The 18,206-nt window shown below is 32.3% G+C and overlaps 1 protein-coding gene across 3 annotated transcripts; it reads right to left on the bottom strand.

The window, feature by feature from the left end:
- Positions 1-3,874: 3,874 nt before the first annotated feature.
- On the bottom strand, positions 3,875-9,687 carry LOC133034971 (uncharacterized). Of its 3 annotated transcripts, XM_061110554.1 has the most exons (13): positions 9,233-9,687; positions 8,784-8,842; positions 8,190-8,273; positions 7,779-8,072; positions 7,374-7,513; positions 7,152-7,239; positions 6,645-6,827; positions 6,042-6,203; positions 5,715-5,911; positions 5,311-5,461; positions 4,571-4,736; positions 4,355-4,467; positions 3,875-4,174 (listed from the first exon to the last, which is right to left on the bottom strand). In XM_061110554.1, exons 1-12 carry the CDS (start codon positions 9,624-9,626, stop codon positions 4,397-4,399), a joined length of 1,989 nt encoding a protein of 662 aa, XP_060966537.1. In that variant the 5' UTR covers positions 9,627-9,687; the 3' UTR covers positions 3,875-4,174; positions 4,355-4,396. The 3 variants fall into 3 exon arrangements, with proteins under 3 accessions (XP_060966537.1, XP_060966538.1, XP_060966539.1); XM_061110555.1 differs by lacking the exon at positions 8,190-8,273; XM_061110556.1 differs by lacking the exon at positions 9,233-9,687 and having other exon boundaries at positions 8,222-8,273; positions 8,784-8,848.
- Between the last annotated feature and the right edge of the window lie 8,519 nt (positions 9,688-18,206).

The following is an 18,206-nucleotide window of genomic DNA, read 5'->3' as shown; positions in this document are numbered from 1 at the left end:
ATCTCTTGAATCACTTGGAAACTCTTATTTTGGTGTGAGCCATGACTATCTATTTATAGGTAACCACTAGGTTTAGGTTAGTAATTATATGGTATTAAAATAATGAAAATATTAATTGGAAAAAACCTCTCCAAGTGGCCGGCCATGGTGTTAATGAGCCCCACTTGGAATTTTGCAATTTTAACAATTTTCATTTCTATTTTTTCAAAAACACCAATTTTTCAATTCTAACCATTTAAATGCCAAAACTAATTATTTAACAACTAAAATAAATTATTAAATAATATTATTATTTAACATAATTATTAATTAGATATATAAAGTCTCTTAATTAATAAATAAAACCTAGAATCTCTTTTCTTCACAATTTTTCCCTTGCTTAGTAAAAATTCATAAACCAGACAGTCTGATTCTAGTATTATAATTGATTAACCAAAACCAATTATCTGAGTCTTACAAGCAGTACGGTCTCAACTAGAATGGGGACCATGGACCTATATTACTGAGCTTCCAATAAGTTGAACCGAATTTACCAAGTAAATTCCGTAACTTATTAATTCCTTGTTGAATCCACTTTTAGAACTTGGAATTGCACTCTCAGTTATATAGAGCGCTCTATATGTTCCACCATATAGATACGCTTTTAACCATCGTTATAATCTTAATTTGATCAAAGATCCTCTATATAGATGATTTACACCGATTAAGGATAAATTTACCGTTTCACCCCTCAATGTATTTTGCTTCTTAAAACACTTAGCTACCTGTAAATGATGTTTTAGTAAACTAAAATATAATCACTAAAACAAGAGCTCTTCCATTTACTTCTATTTAACTAAGTCGAAGGAAATCATCACTTGACTTCTAAACACCTATAGAAGCTATAGATTCCATATTTATGTTTAGCGCTCTCACTCAATCATACTATCATGTTCCCAAAATAGTTGTATCACCCTGACCCAAAAGTAGGTTTAACTAACAAATAAAAGAACATGAATAGCACTCCTGAGATTGAGCCTAAGCATATCAGGATTTAGACCTTTTGATCTAAGATCAACTAGTGATATTGACTTGGAAAGATACAACGGTAAGTATTATAATATCTTAACTAAGATCAATATCGGTCCAGTCCGATGTATACTCCATACATTCGAAACTAGTATACTTTGCCAATGTTCTGGAAAGAACATAACACTTATGCAAAGTGTAAGTATACTTCATCGCTGATTATCACATCAGTGTAAATCCAAAGCACTGATGAAACAAGGACTTAGTCTTTTGAATCATATAATCACAATCACATTCCACTGTGTTGACATCACTGTAATTGTGAATGAATATATGTTCTGGACTTAGCAAATTTTGTGCATATATTAAACCATAAGCATGAAAATTACATGTTAACATAAATCACTTCTAATTCTCTTATTGATAACAAATCATATTAGATTGTCATGGGTTTTATTTAGGGCATAAAACCCAACACCTACTTCCTATAGGAGTTTAATTGGCAAACTCCTCTATATAGCCATTACACGGCCTGACATTACCTATGCTGTAAATCGCCTTTGTCAATTTCTTCATGATCCAAGGCAACCTCACATGAAAGCTGCCATTCAAATCCTTCAATACCTTAAAGGCACACCTGGTCAAGGCTTACTTTTCAGCCCTAGCATTCCACAACATAACAACAAATTCCAACTCCATGCATTCACAGATGCTGAGTGGGGCACTAGTCCTGACACCAGGCGTTCCATCACAGGATATTGTATCTTCCTTGGCAACTCTTTAATACCATGGAAATCAAAGAAGTAGGCAATCGTGTCTAAATCCTCTGCAGAAGCTGAATACCGCTCCCTAGCTAACATAACTTGCGAAATCGTATGGCTCTTCAACATCCTCAAAGACTTTGGGATCTCACATTCCACCCCTGCAACAATATACTGTGACAACCAAGTTGCACTCCACATACCCGAGAATGATGTCTTCCATGAGCGCACCAAACACATCGACATCGATTGTCATATTGTTCGAGACCAGGTCACCAACAATCGAATCAAGCTCATTCATGTTCCTTCTCGGCACAATGTTTCAGATATAATGACCAAAGCTTTGTTTCCTACTCAACACAAGTTCCTATTGAGCAAGATGAGCACCATCAATATCTACTGCTCACCTTGAGGGGGCGTATTAGGATATCATAATTCTGTTACAGTTAGTTAGGCATTCTGTTAGTTAGGAATGATTCCCTACTTTTTAGTTTGTAACAATAATCTTGTTACACCTCTTGTATAAATACTCTGTTTTTCATTTCAATTAATAATAATAAGAGTTCATTACACTAATAGACTTCAACTTACTGAAACTTTGCCAAATTGTATAATCATTTCATACTTAAAAATAACAAAAACTTATGGACTAAGTAAATTTTTATTATTGAACCACGTAAAAAATCGTGTTACTATTATACATAATTCATGTATTTATATATAATTTAATTGAGAAATTAATTATTGAAAGCCTCAATTATTCTTAACGAAATTGAGTTAACAGATGTATGAATAATATATTATATTAATAGATTGGAATATGGAGTTTTCTCTTTCTCTCATTTCTTTTAAAAGTATTTTTTCTGAAAAAAAAATAAAAAAATAAAAAACCTAAATTCTTAATAAGTTGTGCTAAGAGTATTATTTAAAAAAAAAAAATAACTTATTCAAACAAGTTATATTTATTGATTCCAAAATAGGTCACTCTAAAATAGAAGAGGGATGAACAACATAAATTATTAAAGAGTATTTCTAGGGTGCACGGTAAAAAAAAAAAAAAAATACAATGTATCCCTTCATAATTTTAACATTCAGATTATTTTAATTTTAATATTTATAAGTGTGCAAAATAGTTATTTAAAATATTTTATAAAATTTTGAGATATTCGAATAATTTACAAAATAAAAGGTAAAGATCAAATAATTTATTTCATATCCATGTAAAATAAAAGAGTGCAATAAATTAAGATTATAACTTTTTTAAGATGTCAAAAAGACCAATGAACCATTATTGATTTTGTTCAAAAAAAATAATAATAAATAAATAAGGATAAGAAACCCAACTGAAAACATGATCCAAACACATCTTAAAATAATCATGATTGGTACGAAGCATTCAATGTGAATAAGTGAGATTTTAACTATGACAAGGACCCACTACTCATACGAATAAAATATAAAGATTAACAGCAACTAGCATGAGGACCAACTCACTCCCCACATTCAATTCTTTATTTCATAGCAGATCAAAGTATTTTGATGATTTGCCAAATACTCAAATGGGACAACAATAATCACATACTGATAGATAGATCAGTTGCTGGGGTAACACATGCCCTTATAATTAAGAACAATAAAGAAACACACCTATCTTCAATGACCACTAATAAAAAATTTAAAAAAATGGTCTATCAAAGAAGAAAAAGAAAAAAGAAATATTTCTTATGGTTGTGTCATAATAAAGGTTTACTCCAATGTGTAATGATTTGGATACAAAACCATGAATGTTGTCAGAAGCTATATTTACTAACGCTGGATATTTTGTTTACTAGATAATCTCAATCAAAATTAAAAAACTGTGATTTATTGTCAGAGATCACGTGTAAACAGAAAATTTCAAACATAAGACAATATGATACAATGATCAACAAAAATTCTAGAAGACCGTCCTTAACATCTTTTTTCGTATCATATAATTAGCATCACTTACCAACATATCATGTAATTAAGAACAACCTATTAATATTTGTATGGTGCCACTTTGTAGTGCTTCTAATGTAATACTAATAGCATACAATACTAAAATCAGTTAAAGTTAGCTCAAATGATCATAAAAGAGTACGTATGTATTAAAAGTTGTAGTTTGAGTCTCCAAACTATATATTGTAATATATAAATGTTTATTAAAAAAATAGCACATAATGGTAGTTAAACACCTTAAGCTGTTACCTCAAAATACATTTGTTTTCCTCATTATGTGACTTGACCTGTATATTTCCCAAGAGGAAAAGCAACTTCAATGCTATCACAATAAAGACTGTCATGTCTGTTGGTTTGCCAGTCTCTTTCCACTCCTTGATTGGTGCTTGTATTGGTGTGAAACATTTATAAAGTGTCTCTCTCAACTAGAGAAAAGATAAAATGAATCAAGTTACTAATAACTACTAACTGGTTTTCCTTCAAAAAAAAAAAAAACAAGAAACTACTAACTGGTTTATGTTTGGAATGTACTTATCTACAGTACATTCCATGCATATGCTGAGTTATGTAGTCTATTCTATTCTTAGACACATGAAGAATCTTACTGCTGAGTCTTTTAGGATAATGGTTGAAACCTCTCATTTCCTTCAAGCAGTAATAGCAGATGCCATTTTTCTATTACGAGGCACAAGATTCCCTTGTGATTTTGAAGATTTTCCTGTCAAAACGGAAAGTATTACAATCATCTTAATCAGTCAGAAACACCAACATTCATATTTTAGACACAAACACATATGAGGTGAGGCTAGACTAGAACTCACCATCATTTCTTTCCATTTTCTTTCGGCTGCGCCATAGAATCCGGATTGGTGTGCCAGGAAATCCTGCATCCGTACGTAGTTGTTTTTCCATGTAACGTCGGTATGTCTCGGGAAAAAGCTTTGCATCATTAACAAAGAAAACAAATGTAGGTGGCCTTATTGCAGCCTGCATTCGAATATCAAGTAAACTAAGTTAACCCCACTGGATAACAAACTTACATGTCATGCTTGTATTTAAAAAAATATATATATTTAGTGCATATTTGACATCATAACTAAAAAACTGTTTTTAAAAATTGTTTTTTGAAAACAATTTGACTTGTTTGGCCTTGTTTTTTTAAAACACTTTTCAGAAAACAAAATTACAAAAACCAAGAATTTTGAAAACAACAAAATGTTGTTTTCTGTTTTAAAAACCAATTCACTTTTGGCCAATATTGTTTTAAAAAACACTAACCAAACGTGATTTGTGTTTTAAAAACTTCAAAAACTATTTTTTGTTCTCATTTCTAAAAATTAATTTTTTGAAAACAAAAAACAAAAACAATACCAAACATGCTCTAAATATATAAATTTTACCACTAAACTGATTTTTTTTTTTTTTTTGAGATTAGAAAACTATAATTATCACAATGACTATGTGAGTACTTAGGAGGGAGTCAAACCTCAGATCTTGCCTGACGGAATTGTAAAAGGAATACAACTTACGAGTACAACCAAAGGGCGTCAACAAAATCTACCTGAGTACAGTAATAAACACGTCCACGTCTGCCACCCCTGGTTCTTGGAGGTGATTTAAAAGCAAGTGCTTCTTGTACAACTTGATTCAAAATGGCAGTACTCAGCCTTCTTGATCTTTCCTTTTCAACTGCGCTAGCAGCAACAATTACCCTGAATCAACAAAAAAGTGACAAATAATTTTTAATTTTACCAAGAACAACAGCTATCCAATATAAAACCGCAAAGAAAGACATGTTTCCGTCTGCTATTCCAGGTTAGGAAATTAATGTTCACGAGGAGACGAAGGTCTTGCAAAAGTCGAAGCATAGCACACAGCATACCTTAGCTAAAATACAGGATTTTATGATAATTCACAATTATTGAGAATCTAGCACTACAGCTCTCGAGTTTTGTCAGAACATACTTTTCAACACTCTGCTGACCAGCTATTGCAGTTGAATACACGATTGGAGCCCAATCCAGTATGCGAAGCTTCTCTCTAACATCTTGTTCGTAATAAGATGCAGTCTGCTGGTTTTTATTTGGTATAGTATCCCACTTATTTACAACTATAAGGCAACCCTTCCCTTCTTTTTCTATCCTCTCAGCAATCTTGAAATCCTAGGACATTAAGACAGAAAACTCAAATTCAGAAGTTTAAAAAGGAATAGCAAAAGTTTACTATCAATGAAAGGCACATGCACTGATATCATTGGAATATGGCCCTGCAGAAAGCTAAAGGGTTGACTACCTGCTCTGTAATGCAAGCCAATGCCTCAATAACAAGAGCTACAACATCAGAACGACGAACGGCTCGAAATGCTCGATTCACTGATAAGGCCTCTGTTGTACTACCTAGTGAAGCTACAGCTGCTCTTCTTCTAATTCCAGCAGTATCAATCAACCGGAACTTCTACAGACAGTAAAACCATCTGACAAATTAACAGCCAAGAAGATTTGATTTTTCAAAAAATCTGGACAAATTAGCCCCAACACAATAAAGCAACAGCTGAAACCATTAACAGATTAATGGTTGTGGTATCTTAATGCAATGTAAGGGAATCCAAATAGCATCAACCAAGAACAAATCAGCAAGCTTGTGTTTTTGTATTACAATCCGAGGGGCGAAAAGAAGACACAGAAATTGTGAGAAGCTGGAATAAACAGAATACCCCAGGCAGATCATACAATTGCCAGTTAAAATGTGAAAGTTGGTCAACAGATTCAGGAAAATAGTCAGCAAGACATGAAACAGAAGTGACAAACTACACGTAAAACAAGCATGGAAAGTAATGTGACAAACGAAAAGGAAAACAAGCAGAAAGCAGTCGGATAAACTGAAGGGAAACCAAACCTCGCCATTCGGTCCTGTATATTCAGTATCTATGGCATCACGAGTGGTGCCGCTGACTGGGCTAACGATAGTCCTGTCTTCTCCAACCAAAGCATTTAAAATACTACTTTTACCAACATTTGGTCGGCCAACAATTGCAATTGCAGGAATATACTCTTCTTCTTCAGCATATTCTTCTTGATCCTAGGAACAAACAAGAATCCTTTAATTATAAGAAATTATAAAATAAAATTAATAATAATAGCCAAATATTCCTTCTAATTTTAGTTAAAAATAAATAAATAAAAAAGTAGCATATACATAGTGTATAAAGATAAAGATTAAGCTTGGATGAAACCCTTTTTAAGAGTCTTTCTAACAATGATCAATACATAATATGAAGTCAAATAACTTGCAGCTCACACGACATCACATAAAAGATTAAAAATTAAAAATATTAAGCAGGGAGAAAAACATATCACTTCACGAAAAATCGAGACATGCAATTAATCAAAAGGAATGGAAAACCTTTAGCTTTATCAGGCCTGAACAAACAAGATCTAGAAGCTCTCCTGTGCCAGTTCCAGAAACAGCAGATATAGGATATGGTGTAAACCTGGTTACACAAATAAAAGGATACACACCACTATTATAACCATTTTATGACACTTCAAATATATACCATTGGTTACCAGAGAATCAAAATTGGAACAAAATAATTTCAAGGAAAAGGAAAAGAGTTCACCGCACCCTAAGGACCAAAACTCCATTGCTTGCAATGCTCCTTTACGGGGCGATTCACACTTGTTAACAGCAAGTATAATAGACTTGTCAGAGAAGTGTCTACGTAACCAATCAGCAATTTCCTCATCAGCTGCTGTTAAACCTGCCTGCCAATGATTTCAGTATCACCAATTTTGTACAGTGGCTTTATTCACTTTCCAAATCATAATGGCAGAGATAACTAATATAGTACTAGCAATAAATAGAAAGAAAAAAAATATGTTTCCTTCAGGGCAAAAAATTACTAAGAAACCACTGGGAATCAGGGAAAAATAAATCAGGTTAAAACATCCTCACACGTGAAAAGAGGTATTGATCCATCCTTTTACTGAAAGGTATCAAATTTTACTTTTTTATTTTCATAGTTCGCACCTGACCATCAACAACAAATATAATGACAGATGATTCTTCCACCGCTGCAGTTGCTTGTTGTTCAATCATAGATGGCATCCTGGCAATAGCTGCCTCCCTGGAGGCAAGTGGAATCCCATCCATTCCAATAGTTGTTGTAATATCTAAGTCTTCCATAACATTAGCTTGTGATTTTGAAACTGTGAGCACACCTCCAGTGTCGATGACCAAAAATTCACAGTCCCCCCAAAAAGCTCTACCATATAAACGATCTCTCGTAACCCCAGGTTCATCAACAACAATAGCCCTGTTCCCCTTATTGACAAAGAGGAAGTCAACTATCAGAAAAAAGACTTCTACATTATGGCAAGTTCCAAGTACTTAAACATAAACTGAAAAGGAAAATGCAGAGTCTTATTCATGACCAAATACCCCAACAAGACGATTGAATAATGCTGATTTACCAACATTTGGCCTTCCAACAATTGCAACTTTTGGAAGAAGATGGTTCGGTATCTGTGAAGGAAATTTACGATTTCAGAAAATAGAAACCTAGAATCTATCTCTTTTTTTTTTCAATCCAATAGAAGAGTCCCTATCTTACAATAAAGAGATAGAAACATAATGACATTACAGACAACTTAATTCCTTTTGTAATCCAACAATTAGATTGATAGAAATTTGACCTTCCCTTTTGGTTCGACCAAACCATAAGAAAGTATGAGATCTCACTGCATTCTGCGAGATTTCAAACAGGCTTCAAATATTGCTAAAACATGATGTTTACTGGTTTGTTAGAAAAAAGTCCAAATAATACTTCTATAATTTCTCCCAGCAAAAAAAAAAATAATACTTCAATAATTTCATATTACCATAGAAAATAGTTTATTTTCAGCAATCAATTAAAATTTTAAGCCGAGAAAGATAACAATATGAAATAACCAAGCCTCAGGCTTCATAGCTCGGAAACTCTAACAATAGTTGCCACAAAATATAACGTCACAACAATGAAAAACACTTGCTTACACTTTTAGTTACAGTCTTTTGCCTTCTCCTGCTCTTTCTGTCCGTTTTCACATCTTCTTCTGAAATTAGCACAATAATCTATGTATAGTCATAAACACAACCACTTAACCAGATTTTAGAACTAAGAGACCAAGTAATCCACCAGATTGCATTGTACATGCGTTGACACTAATATTTAAAGGTAATCCACCAGAAAACCATCCCAAAAGCAGAAAAGCTACCAAAAAACCTAATCAGTTTTTTCTTGGTTAAGCAAAAAAGGAAAAGGAAAAGACCCAAAAAGATTGAACATTTTACCATATTTCATAATTTTCAGGTCAAATTACGAACAGGGTCAGAAAAAAATATCCAATTTACCAATTCATAACAAAAGTTCAATCCCAAACCAAATGCAAGAGGGAATTGGACTGACAAACAGAGCAATGTTATAATAGAGCAACAAAACGCACCAATTATAAGCTCTTTAGATAAGGAGGAAGAAAATTCCCGAACAAACTCAATAGCTTCTTTTTCGAGGCTTTCGACATCAATCAAGGCGTCACTCTCACTCTCAGAATGCTCAGCACCATCAGCTTCTTCTTCCAATTCTTCAAAATCTTCAAAATCTTCTTCTGAGTCGTCATATTCGTCGTTGTTGGACTCAACGGCGGCCAGCTTAGAAGTACAGCGAGGAAGAGATGTAGAAAGAAAGAGAGGTGGACGGAGGTGAAGAAATGGGGGTGTAAGAGCGCGGAGAGAGAAAGGAAAGGGTCTGGTGGGACATGGAGAAAGGAGACAGAGAGATGTAGTGGAAGTAGTGGGTGCGGTTGTTGAGCTTAAGAGAATGAGCTTTAAGGCTCCCATTCTGGTTCAGAGAGCTCTCTGGTTTGGTTTCTGATTGTTTGTGTGAGCAGTGAGGAAGTCGACGAGGTTTATCCATCTAGCTTTGGGGTTTTACAATTAAATAAAGGAGAATATATAAAAAAAACGACAATAAATAGGTAAAACGACAAAAAAAAAACAATCTAAAATGTATGCCACACACGATTATAACTTCCACAGGAGAACATCTACGAAATCAGCTAAGGCATCTCTAGCGCTCAAACTTAAATATAGTGTCAAAAGAATACAAAATAGTATAATTTTAGCACTAAATATTTTTTTATTCTAACTACAAGGTAGTGTTTGGTTGGATGTAATGAAATAGAATAGAATAGAAAATTTTTATTCCATTCCTTTGTTTGGTTGTATTTTAAAATATTAGAATAGCATTCCACTAGAATGAGACTATTCTATTTTAAAAAAGAATGAAGGACCATTCTTAATGTAACAAGAGAAAAAATTTAATAATTTTTTTTTATTAATTTTAAATTTTATTCTATTCTTATTTTTATTTTTATTCTTATTCCTATTTTAATATTTTCATTCTTCCCAACTAAATGACACCTAAAATTTACACTAATATTTTTTATTATTATATTAATTTTTTTTTTTTTTGAATGAAAGCAATCTTTATTAGACAGAAACATCCGCTAATACAATGGACTAAAGAGCAAGGGGAACATCGCTCTCAGTAAAAAGACGACCTGACCAATAACAAGTACCACGTGCTATACAGTGCACGACTTTGTTAGCAGACCGTTTAACATGACCAATAGAAACATTACTTAAAGAAGATAAAATAAATTGACAATCCTGAACAAATAAACCAAAAATAGAAGGCATAGAGACCGAACTAAGAATAGCTTGAACAACTGAAATGCAATCCGTCTCTAAAATAACATTTGACTTGTTATTCCTCTTTATCCAACTAAGTGCCTCCTTGACGCTTAGAATTTCTGTAATTTTGGGTCGGCAACTAACAGAAGAAATAGTTGAAAACGCCTCAATTATTCGACTATCACAGCCGCGTGCTACAAAACTACTACCGATCTCATTTGTGTCTTCAAAAACCGCCCCATCCACATTAATTTTTATCTATTCAGCAGCTGGTTTGGACCAGTGTTCTCTCGTGTCAGTACGATTAGACGGCATGGAACCCGAGTCCAGCCGCTTAGCCTGAGCACACAACCATTGTCGAAGAGTGGTACGAGTCAGCCAAACAACATCAGCAGCACTAGAGCTTTTACCATTCCAAAGCATATCATTCCAAGCCTTCCAAATTGCCCAACCAACCATGACAGCTTCTTCAACCAACCCCATATTTCCTACTGTCAACACCGTTGGGTTTTATGCCCTAAATAAAACTCATTTCAATATAATCAGATTTACTTATTAATATAGATCAAAAATAACATTTAATGTTGCATGGTTCACATGATTTATTTCATGATTATATGTAGATAATGTATGAATTCATCTGAAACCCTTTTCACATACTTGATCCTGTTTATTGTGCTGTCAACACATTGGAAAGTAAACATGACTATGTGAATAAAGTTTCCTAGATTTATCAGACATAGGGTTTTACTGATATAATAATCTACAACAGAGTTTACTTGCATTTGGAGAAGTGTTATGTTCTTTCCAGAGCATTGGTTAAAGTAAAGCTCAGGTTGGATGCATGGAGTATGCATCGGAAGGGACTGATATTGAACTTTGACTTAGATTTATTAAACTTACCGTAATATCTATTCAAGTCAATATCGCCTAGTTGATCCTAGATCAAATGTTCTTAATCCTGTTATGATTAGGCTCAATCTTGAAAGGCTATTCGTGTTATTTGATTTGTTAGTTAAGCCTACTTTTAGGTCAGGGTGATACGTACATTTTGGGAACACGGTAGTGCAATTGAGTGAGAGCGCTAGCATAAACATGGAATCTATAGCTTCTATCTGGCGAATAGTAAGCAAAGGATGATCTCCTTCGAGCTTGACCAAACGAACATAAATGGTGGAGTACTCATTTCACATAAGCTGAAATATCATTTATACGGGGTTAAGTGTTTTAAGGATAAAATATATTGTAGGGTGTAACGGTAATCTAATCTCTTTACAGTGTAGATCATTCATATAGAGGATCATTGATCAAATTAGGATTATAACAATGGATAACTAATGATGTGTCTATATGGTGGAACATATAGAGCATTCTATATAATGAGAGTGTAATTCTAAGTTCTATGCATGGATTCAACGAAGAATTAATAAGTTAGTGAATTTTAGTGCTAAATTCTTGATCTACTTATTGGAAGCTCGGTTATATAGACCCATGGTCCCCGCACTAGTTGAGATAATATTGCTTGTAAGACTCATATAATTGGTTTTGATTAATCAATTATAATTCTCAAATTAGACTATGTCTATTTGCGAATTTTTCACTAAGTAAGGGCGAAATTGTAAAGAAAGAGTTAATAGGGGCATATTTGTTAATTATGATACTTTGTATGGTTCAATTAATAAATATGATAAATGAAAATATTATTTAATAATTATTTAAAGTTATTAAATAGTTAGAATTGGCATTTAAATGGTTGAATTAGAAAATTAGCGTTTTTGAGAAAATCAGATGCAGAAAAGATAAAACTGTAAAATTGCAAAAAGTGAGGCCCAAATCCACTAGTATAGGGCCGGCCACTTTTATAGGAATTTACCTCTGATATTTTTATTATTTTAATGCCAAATAATTCAAACCTAACCCTAGTGGAATGCTATAAATAGATAGTGAAGGCTTCAGGAAAATTACACTTTTCTTCTGACACTTCTGATTCAGAAAAACCTGAGCCTTCTCTCTCCCTATCTTTGGCCGACCCTTCTCTTTCTCCTTCCCTCTTCAATTTCAAAAATCTTAGTGTGAGAGTAGTGCCCACACACAGCAAGTGATACCTCAATCATAGTGAGGAAGATCGTGAAAAAAGACTTTCAACAAGAAGGAGGTTTCTGCATCAAAGATTCAGAGAAAGAGATCCAGGTTCAGATATTGATAATGCTCTGCTACAGAAAGGAATCGAGGGCTAGATATCTGAACGGAAGGAGTCATTATATTCCGCTGCACCCAATGTAAGGTTTCCTAAACTTTATATGTGTTTATTTCATTGTTTTAGAAAGTTCATATTTAGGGTGTTAATCAACATACTTGTGAGTAGATCTAAGATCCTGGTAAAATGATTTCCAATAACTGGCCTCAGAGCCATCGTAATTGATTTACTTGCAAGAAATTTGGACTTTAAAACGATTGTTTGTTTGTTTTTGGATGGTATCATGTTGTATTGAGTGTTATTTGATGATTGATTGGTGTTTGTGAATTTTTGTGAAAAATAATTGAATACCTGTTTCTAGAATTATTTTTATTGGATAGTATGGAAAAAATTAAGCAAGTTACTTTTTTACAGAACTCAATTTCGATTTAATTTGAATTAGTTATGATTTTTTGAAGTTTCGAAAAAATCGGGGTTGAGCTGAAACCCTCGTGCGCGCTCGGAAATTCTGCCAGAACCCACCAGCGCCGAGTTTTCACACCCACACAGCCCCAAGTGCGCCCATGGACAGTGTACTTGGCATACTGTCCGTACAGCTCACAATTTTTTTGTTTTTCTTCGTTTTTTCATGCTTTTTCATGGAATTAACTTCCGATTTTTTGTGTAGTTCTGTATTTATACTATTACTATTCCTAATTCAATTCTAATTATCATTTTGAATTAGTTTAATATTTTTAAAATTTAATTCAAGATATTAGTGTAATTTGAATTTAAAAATAGTTAGTATATATCTTTTTTGCTTAATATATCTTATTTTTAAATTTGATTATATCTTATCTTATTTTTAAATTTAAGGTCAGATTTAAAATATTTTAAATTAAATCTTTTTTAAATAATTTGACCTTATTTAAATTTAAAATAAGATAACTATAATCATGTAAGTTTAAAAAAGATGTAAGATATTTTGCTAACTTTTAAATTTTGTTATTTTATTTATTCAAATTACATATAAAATCTGAAAAAGATATTCATTTATCTTTTCTAATTTTTTATTTAATTTTTATTTATAAAATAACATTTAAATTTTAAAAGTAGTTAGCAAATTTTGAAATGATATTTAGGTTGGTTGAAACCTAATTTTTCAAAATTGTAGGTTTAATTTTAAATTTATTTTTTTTTAAAAAAAATTTCGAAATTTTTTTTATTTAATTAATTATTTTCGAAATTAATTATAATTTAAAATTAAATAAATCCTACATCCAACTATCCATCTAACCTTGTTGCAGGAGTATGTGTTTTAGCTTGTGTGTAAGTTTTCAAAACCTATTATTGCTTGATTGCAAATACCCATGGTTACTTTTTGCCAGATCTAATGATCTGATGGCTCCCTTGGTCAAGTTAATAATTTGTAACAGGTATATTTACAATCTTCTTTCATCTGTGTATGACCTAGCAACATGATAGGACCCATCCAAAGTGTGCCTGTGTGAGCCTATGTGTTTAATTTCATTATAGATGCATATAGGGTGTTGTTGCTAAATAAAATGTCATAGTTCTTGATAGATTTTATTTAGGCCCATTTAGTTTTTGGGCTTATTCAATTAATAACAGTTGTTCATTTTAAGGTTAAATTCTTCTTTTTTGTGCCTTGTGTGAGAGTTGGGAGCCATAGAAGTGGGTACAACATACTGAACCCAGCACCCCCTCACATGAACCACCCCAATTGTGAAGGCCCATTTGCCTGATTTGAACAACTGTACTAGGTTAATTAAACTAGTTTAACCTAATAAAATTGATTAGCAACATAATTAATTTCATTTATTTTGAAATTAATTTAAGAAAATTATAGTTTAAAGAATTTTTTATTCTAAGCTAAACTATATGTACTTTCTTGTATTTAATTAAATATAGAATTATAACCATTCTTTCTGAAGCTTAATTTAAATTTTTCATTAAATATTCCTATTTAAGTTGTTATTTAGTTATCTCTAACTAATCAACTTAAATCTGAATATCTTTTGGATTTAAAATTTCAAAATTAAGTTGAGGAATTTTAGGCATTGGTTATTAAGATTCTTTAGATATTTTTTAAGTTAATATCTTTTCGAATATTAACTTAAAATGGAATATTTTAGATATTTTTTAAGTTAATATCTTTTCGAATATTAACTTAAAATGGAATATTTTTAAATTAAGTGGTTACAACTTAATTTTGATATTTAATTAAATTTAAATTTTAAAATATTTAAGTTCTAGATTTTTTCTAATACAACTTAAATTAGATATTTTTTCAAATTTTGTGGAAAAGATACTTAGTCAAATAAGATATTTTCTAGATACTTATTTCTAGACTACTTATTATTTCTAATTTTAAATAGGAAAATATTATACATTGTGAAATTAATTAATTTTGGTACAATTTATTTTAAGTATATTTTTCCTAGTATTAAACTAGAGATTAATAATTAAGCCTTCTCTACACTTAATTATTTATTTCTTGAATTTAATACATTTAATTAATTTGAAAATTAAATATCTAAGTTGATTTTCACCATCATACTTAAATATTTCTTTTTCATGACACTTAATTAAATAGAAAATTATTTTTAGTTGAAATTTATTTTTTCAATTAAATTTAAATAATTTTCAAAATATATATTTTCTTTATTTTATTAATCAAATTTCGAAATTGCATTTCTTAAATTTATTTTGGTCAAGGCCGGATGATTAGATACTACACAAGGATTAGCCTTAGACAAGAGCCAAGGTGTGTTAAGCACCTCAGTGTATGAACCAGATCCTATTCTTCTACGGGCACCATCTCTGAGTAGCTTTTGTGACTCAAGGACACTGTGCCATATGAAGCTCGGATTGCCACCCAACTCAGCCTCCAAGAATGAACGATTAGGAAAATATCGAGTCTTATATATCCGACCCACAAGGGAATCCTGGTACAGAAGTAACCGCCAACCTTGATTACCCAACAAAGATAGATTATACGCACGGAAACTCTGAAAACCCATCCCACCAGAGTTCTTAGTCTTGCATAGTTTCCTTCAACTAAACCAGCTTACACCTTTCCTACTACTCGAACTCCACCAATACATAGACATAAGGCTCTCCAAATGTGAACAAGTTTTCAAAGGCAATAAGAACACAGACATAGCAAAACTTGGCAAAGCTTGTGCTAAAGTTTTTAATAGGACTTCACGCCCAGCAGTAGACAAGAAATGACCCTCCCAGCTTTGAATGCGCCTCTGCATCTTGTCTTTCAAAAACCCCAAAATGGCATCTTTATTTCTTCCCATGACACAAGGGAGGCCAAGATAAGTACTATGTGTTGGGTTTTGTGCCCTAAATAAAACCCATTTCAATATAATCAGATTTACTTATTAATAAAGATCAGAAATAACATTTATGTTGCATGGTTCACATGATTTATTTCATGATTATTTAATGTATAAATTCTATTAAGTCCAGAACATATGTATCTGTTAATGATTATAGTGTTGTCAGCACAGTGGAATATAATCTTGATTATATGTTTGAAAGTTTCATTTCCTGATTTGTCAGTTCACTGGATTTAGACTGGCATGATAATCAGCGATAGGTATTCTTACACCTTGGATAAGTGGTATGTCCTTTCCAGGGCATTGGCAAAGTTTACCAGTATCGGATGTATGGAGTATACATTGGAAGGGACCGATATTGAACTTTGATTAGATATGTTAAATTTACCGTAATATCTATTCAATTCAATATCACCTAGTTGATCCTATATCAAATGATCTTAATCCTGATATGATTAGGTTCGATCTCAAGAGTATTATATATGTTCTTTGATTTGTTAGTTAAGCCTACTTTTGGGTTGGGGTGATACGTACATTTTGGGAACATGATAGTATAATTGAGTAGGAGCGCTAAACATGGAAACGAAATTTATAACTTCTATAGGTATTTAGAAGTGAAATGATGATTTCCTCCGAGCTTGGCTAAACAGAGATAAATGGTTGAGTACTCATTTCACTTCGCTGAAATATCATTTATATGGAGCTAAGTGTTTTAAGGATAAAATACATTGAAGGGTGTAACGGTAATTTAGTCCCTATACAATGTAGATCATCTATTAGAGGATCATTGATCAAATTAGGATTATAACAGTGAATAATTAATAGCGTATCTATATCGTGGAACATATAGAGCATTCTATATGATTGAGAGCGCAATTCTAAGTTCTATGCGTGGATTCAACAAGAAATTAATAAGTCAGGGGATTTACTTGGTAAATTCTTGATCTACTTATGGGAAGCTCGGTTATATAGGCCCATGGTCCCCATACTAGTTGAGACCATACTGCTTGTAAGACTCAGTTAATTGATTTTAATTAATCAATTATAATTCTAAAATTAGACTATGTCTAGTTTATGAAGTTTCACTAAGCAAGGGCAAAATTGTGAAGAAAAGAGATTCTAGGTTTTATTCGTTAATGAAGAGACTTTATATATCTAATTAATAAATATATTAAATGAAAATATTATTTAATAATTATTTTGAAGTTATTAAATAATTGGAATTGGCATTTAAGTGGTTAAATTGGAAAATTGGCATTTTTGAGAAAATGGGATGGAAAAATGACAAAAAGGTAAAATTGTAAAGTGGGCCCAATCCACAATCCATGGCCGGCCACACTTAGTGTATTTTACCATTTATTTTTCTATTATTTTAATGCCAAATAAATCTAACCTAAACCTAGGTGGTTACCTATAAATAGGCAGTGATGGCTTCAGGAAAAAGATGATGCATCTCATTCCTTCAGAGGAAATTCTAAGCCGCCACTTCCCTTCTCTTTTCTTCTTCAATTTTCGAACCTTGAGTGAATGAGTGAGTGCCCACACACATCAAGTGGTATCTCAATCATAGTGTGGAAGATTGTGAAGAATCCAATCAACAAGAAGGAGAATCAGCATCAAGGAAGGAGAGAAAGAGATCCAGGTTCAGATCTTGGTGATGCTCTGCTACAGAAAGGAATCAAGGGCTAGAGATCTGAATGGAAGGAGTCATTATATTCTGCTGCTTATGACTTGGAAGACACTAGTGATTAAAATCCTGTGAGTTTAAACAAGTAAAGGATTGTCAAAATAAGAAACTAAGAAGCAAAGCCAAGAGAACTATGGTTTAATCCATTCACATGGAGTAACCTAAAATTTTCTATTACAAGGACAAGAAAGGAAATTTTCGTTTGTAGGTCTTTTCAATGGACTTAACAAAACTTTCTGTTCCTAGTATTATAGGTTTGAGTTTATCTAAACCTATGGCTTGTGGTATACCTGGTAATTACTTACTCTAATGCAAGCAACTTACTTTAGTAAGATGCTGAAGCATTTTCTTTTCTAATGGCAATCTATAGAAGCTTCTCGACTTCTAGACATAGATTTTATTTATCTAAGGAAAAGTCTCAACTATTCTAGAAAAGATAAAGGCATAAAGCCATGAAAGAATTCCTTAAATCAACAGTGAGAGGTCTCAGA

The sequence above is a fragment of the Cannabis sativa genome, chromosome 2 (assembly GCF_029168945.1).
Source record: "Cannabis sativa cultivar Pink pepper isolate KNU-18-1 chromosome 2, ASM2916894v1, whole genome shotgun sequence".
NCBI classification, from domain to species: Eukaryota; Viridiplantae; Streptophyta; class Magnoliopsida; order Rosales; family Cannabaceae; genus Cannabis; species Cannabis sativa.
The sequence above is the reverse complement of the archived record's forward strand: the minus strand, read 5'-3'. Positions and strand labels throughout refer to the sequence as shown.

What these genes read in the sequence shown, in the direction of transcription:
- LOC133034971 (XM_061110554.1), bottom strand. Translation starts at nt 9,626, where the DNA reads ATGGGAGCCTTAAAGCTCATTCTCTTAAGCTCAACAACCGCACCCACT. An exon ending in ATACAGGACCGAATGGCGAG is followed by an intron (nt 6,204 to 6,644) that starts GTTTGGTTTCCC and finishes TACTGTCTGTAG; the next exon opens with AAGTTCCGGTTGATTGATAC. An exon ending in TGGCTTGCATTACAGAGCAG is followed by an intron (nt 5,912 to 6,041) that starts GTAGTCAACCCT and finishes TTAATGTCCTAG; the next exon opens with GATTTCAAGATTGCTGAGAG.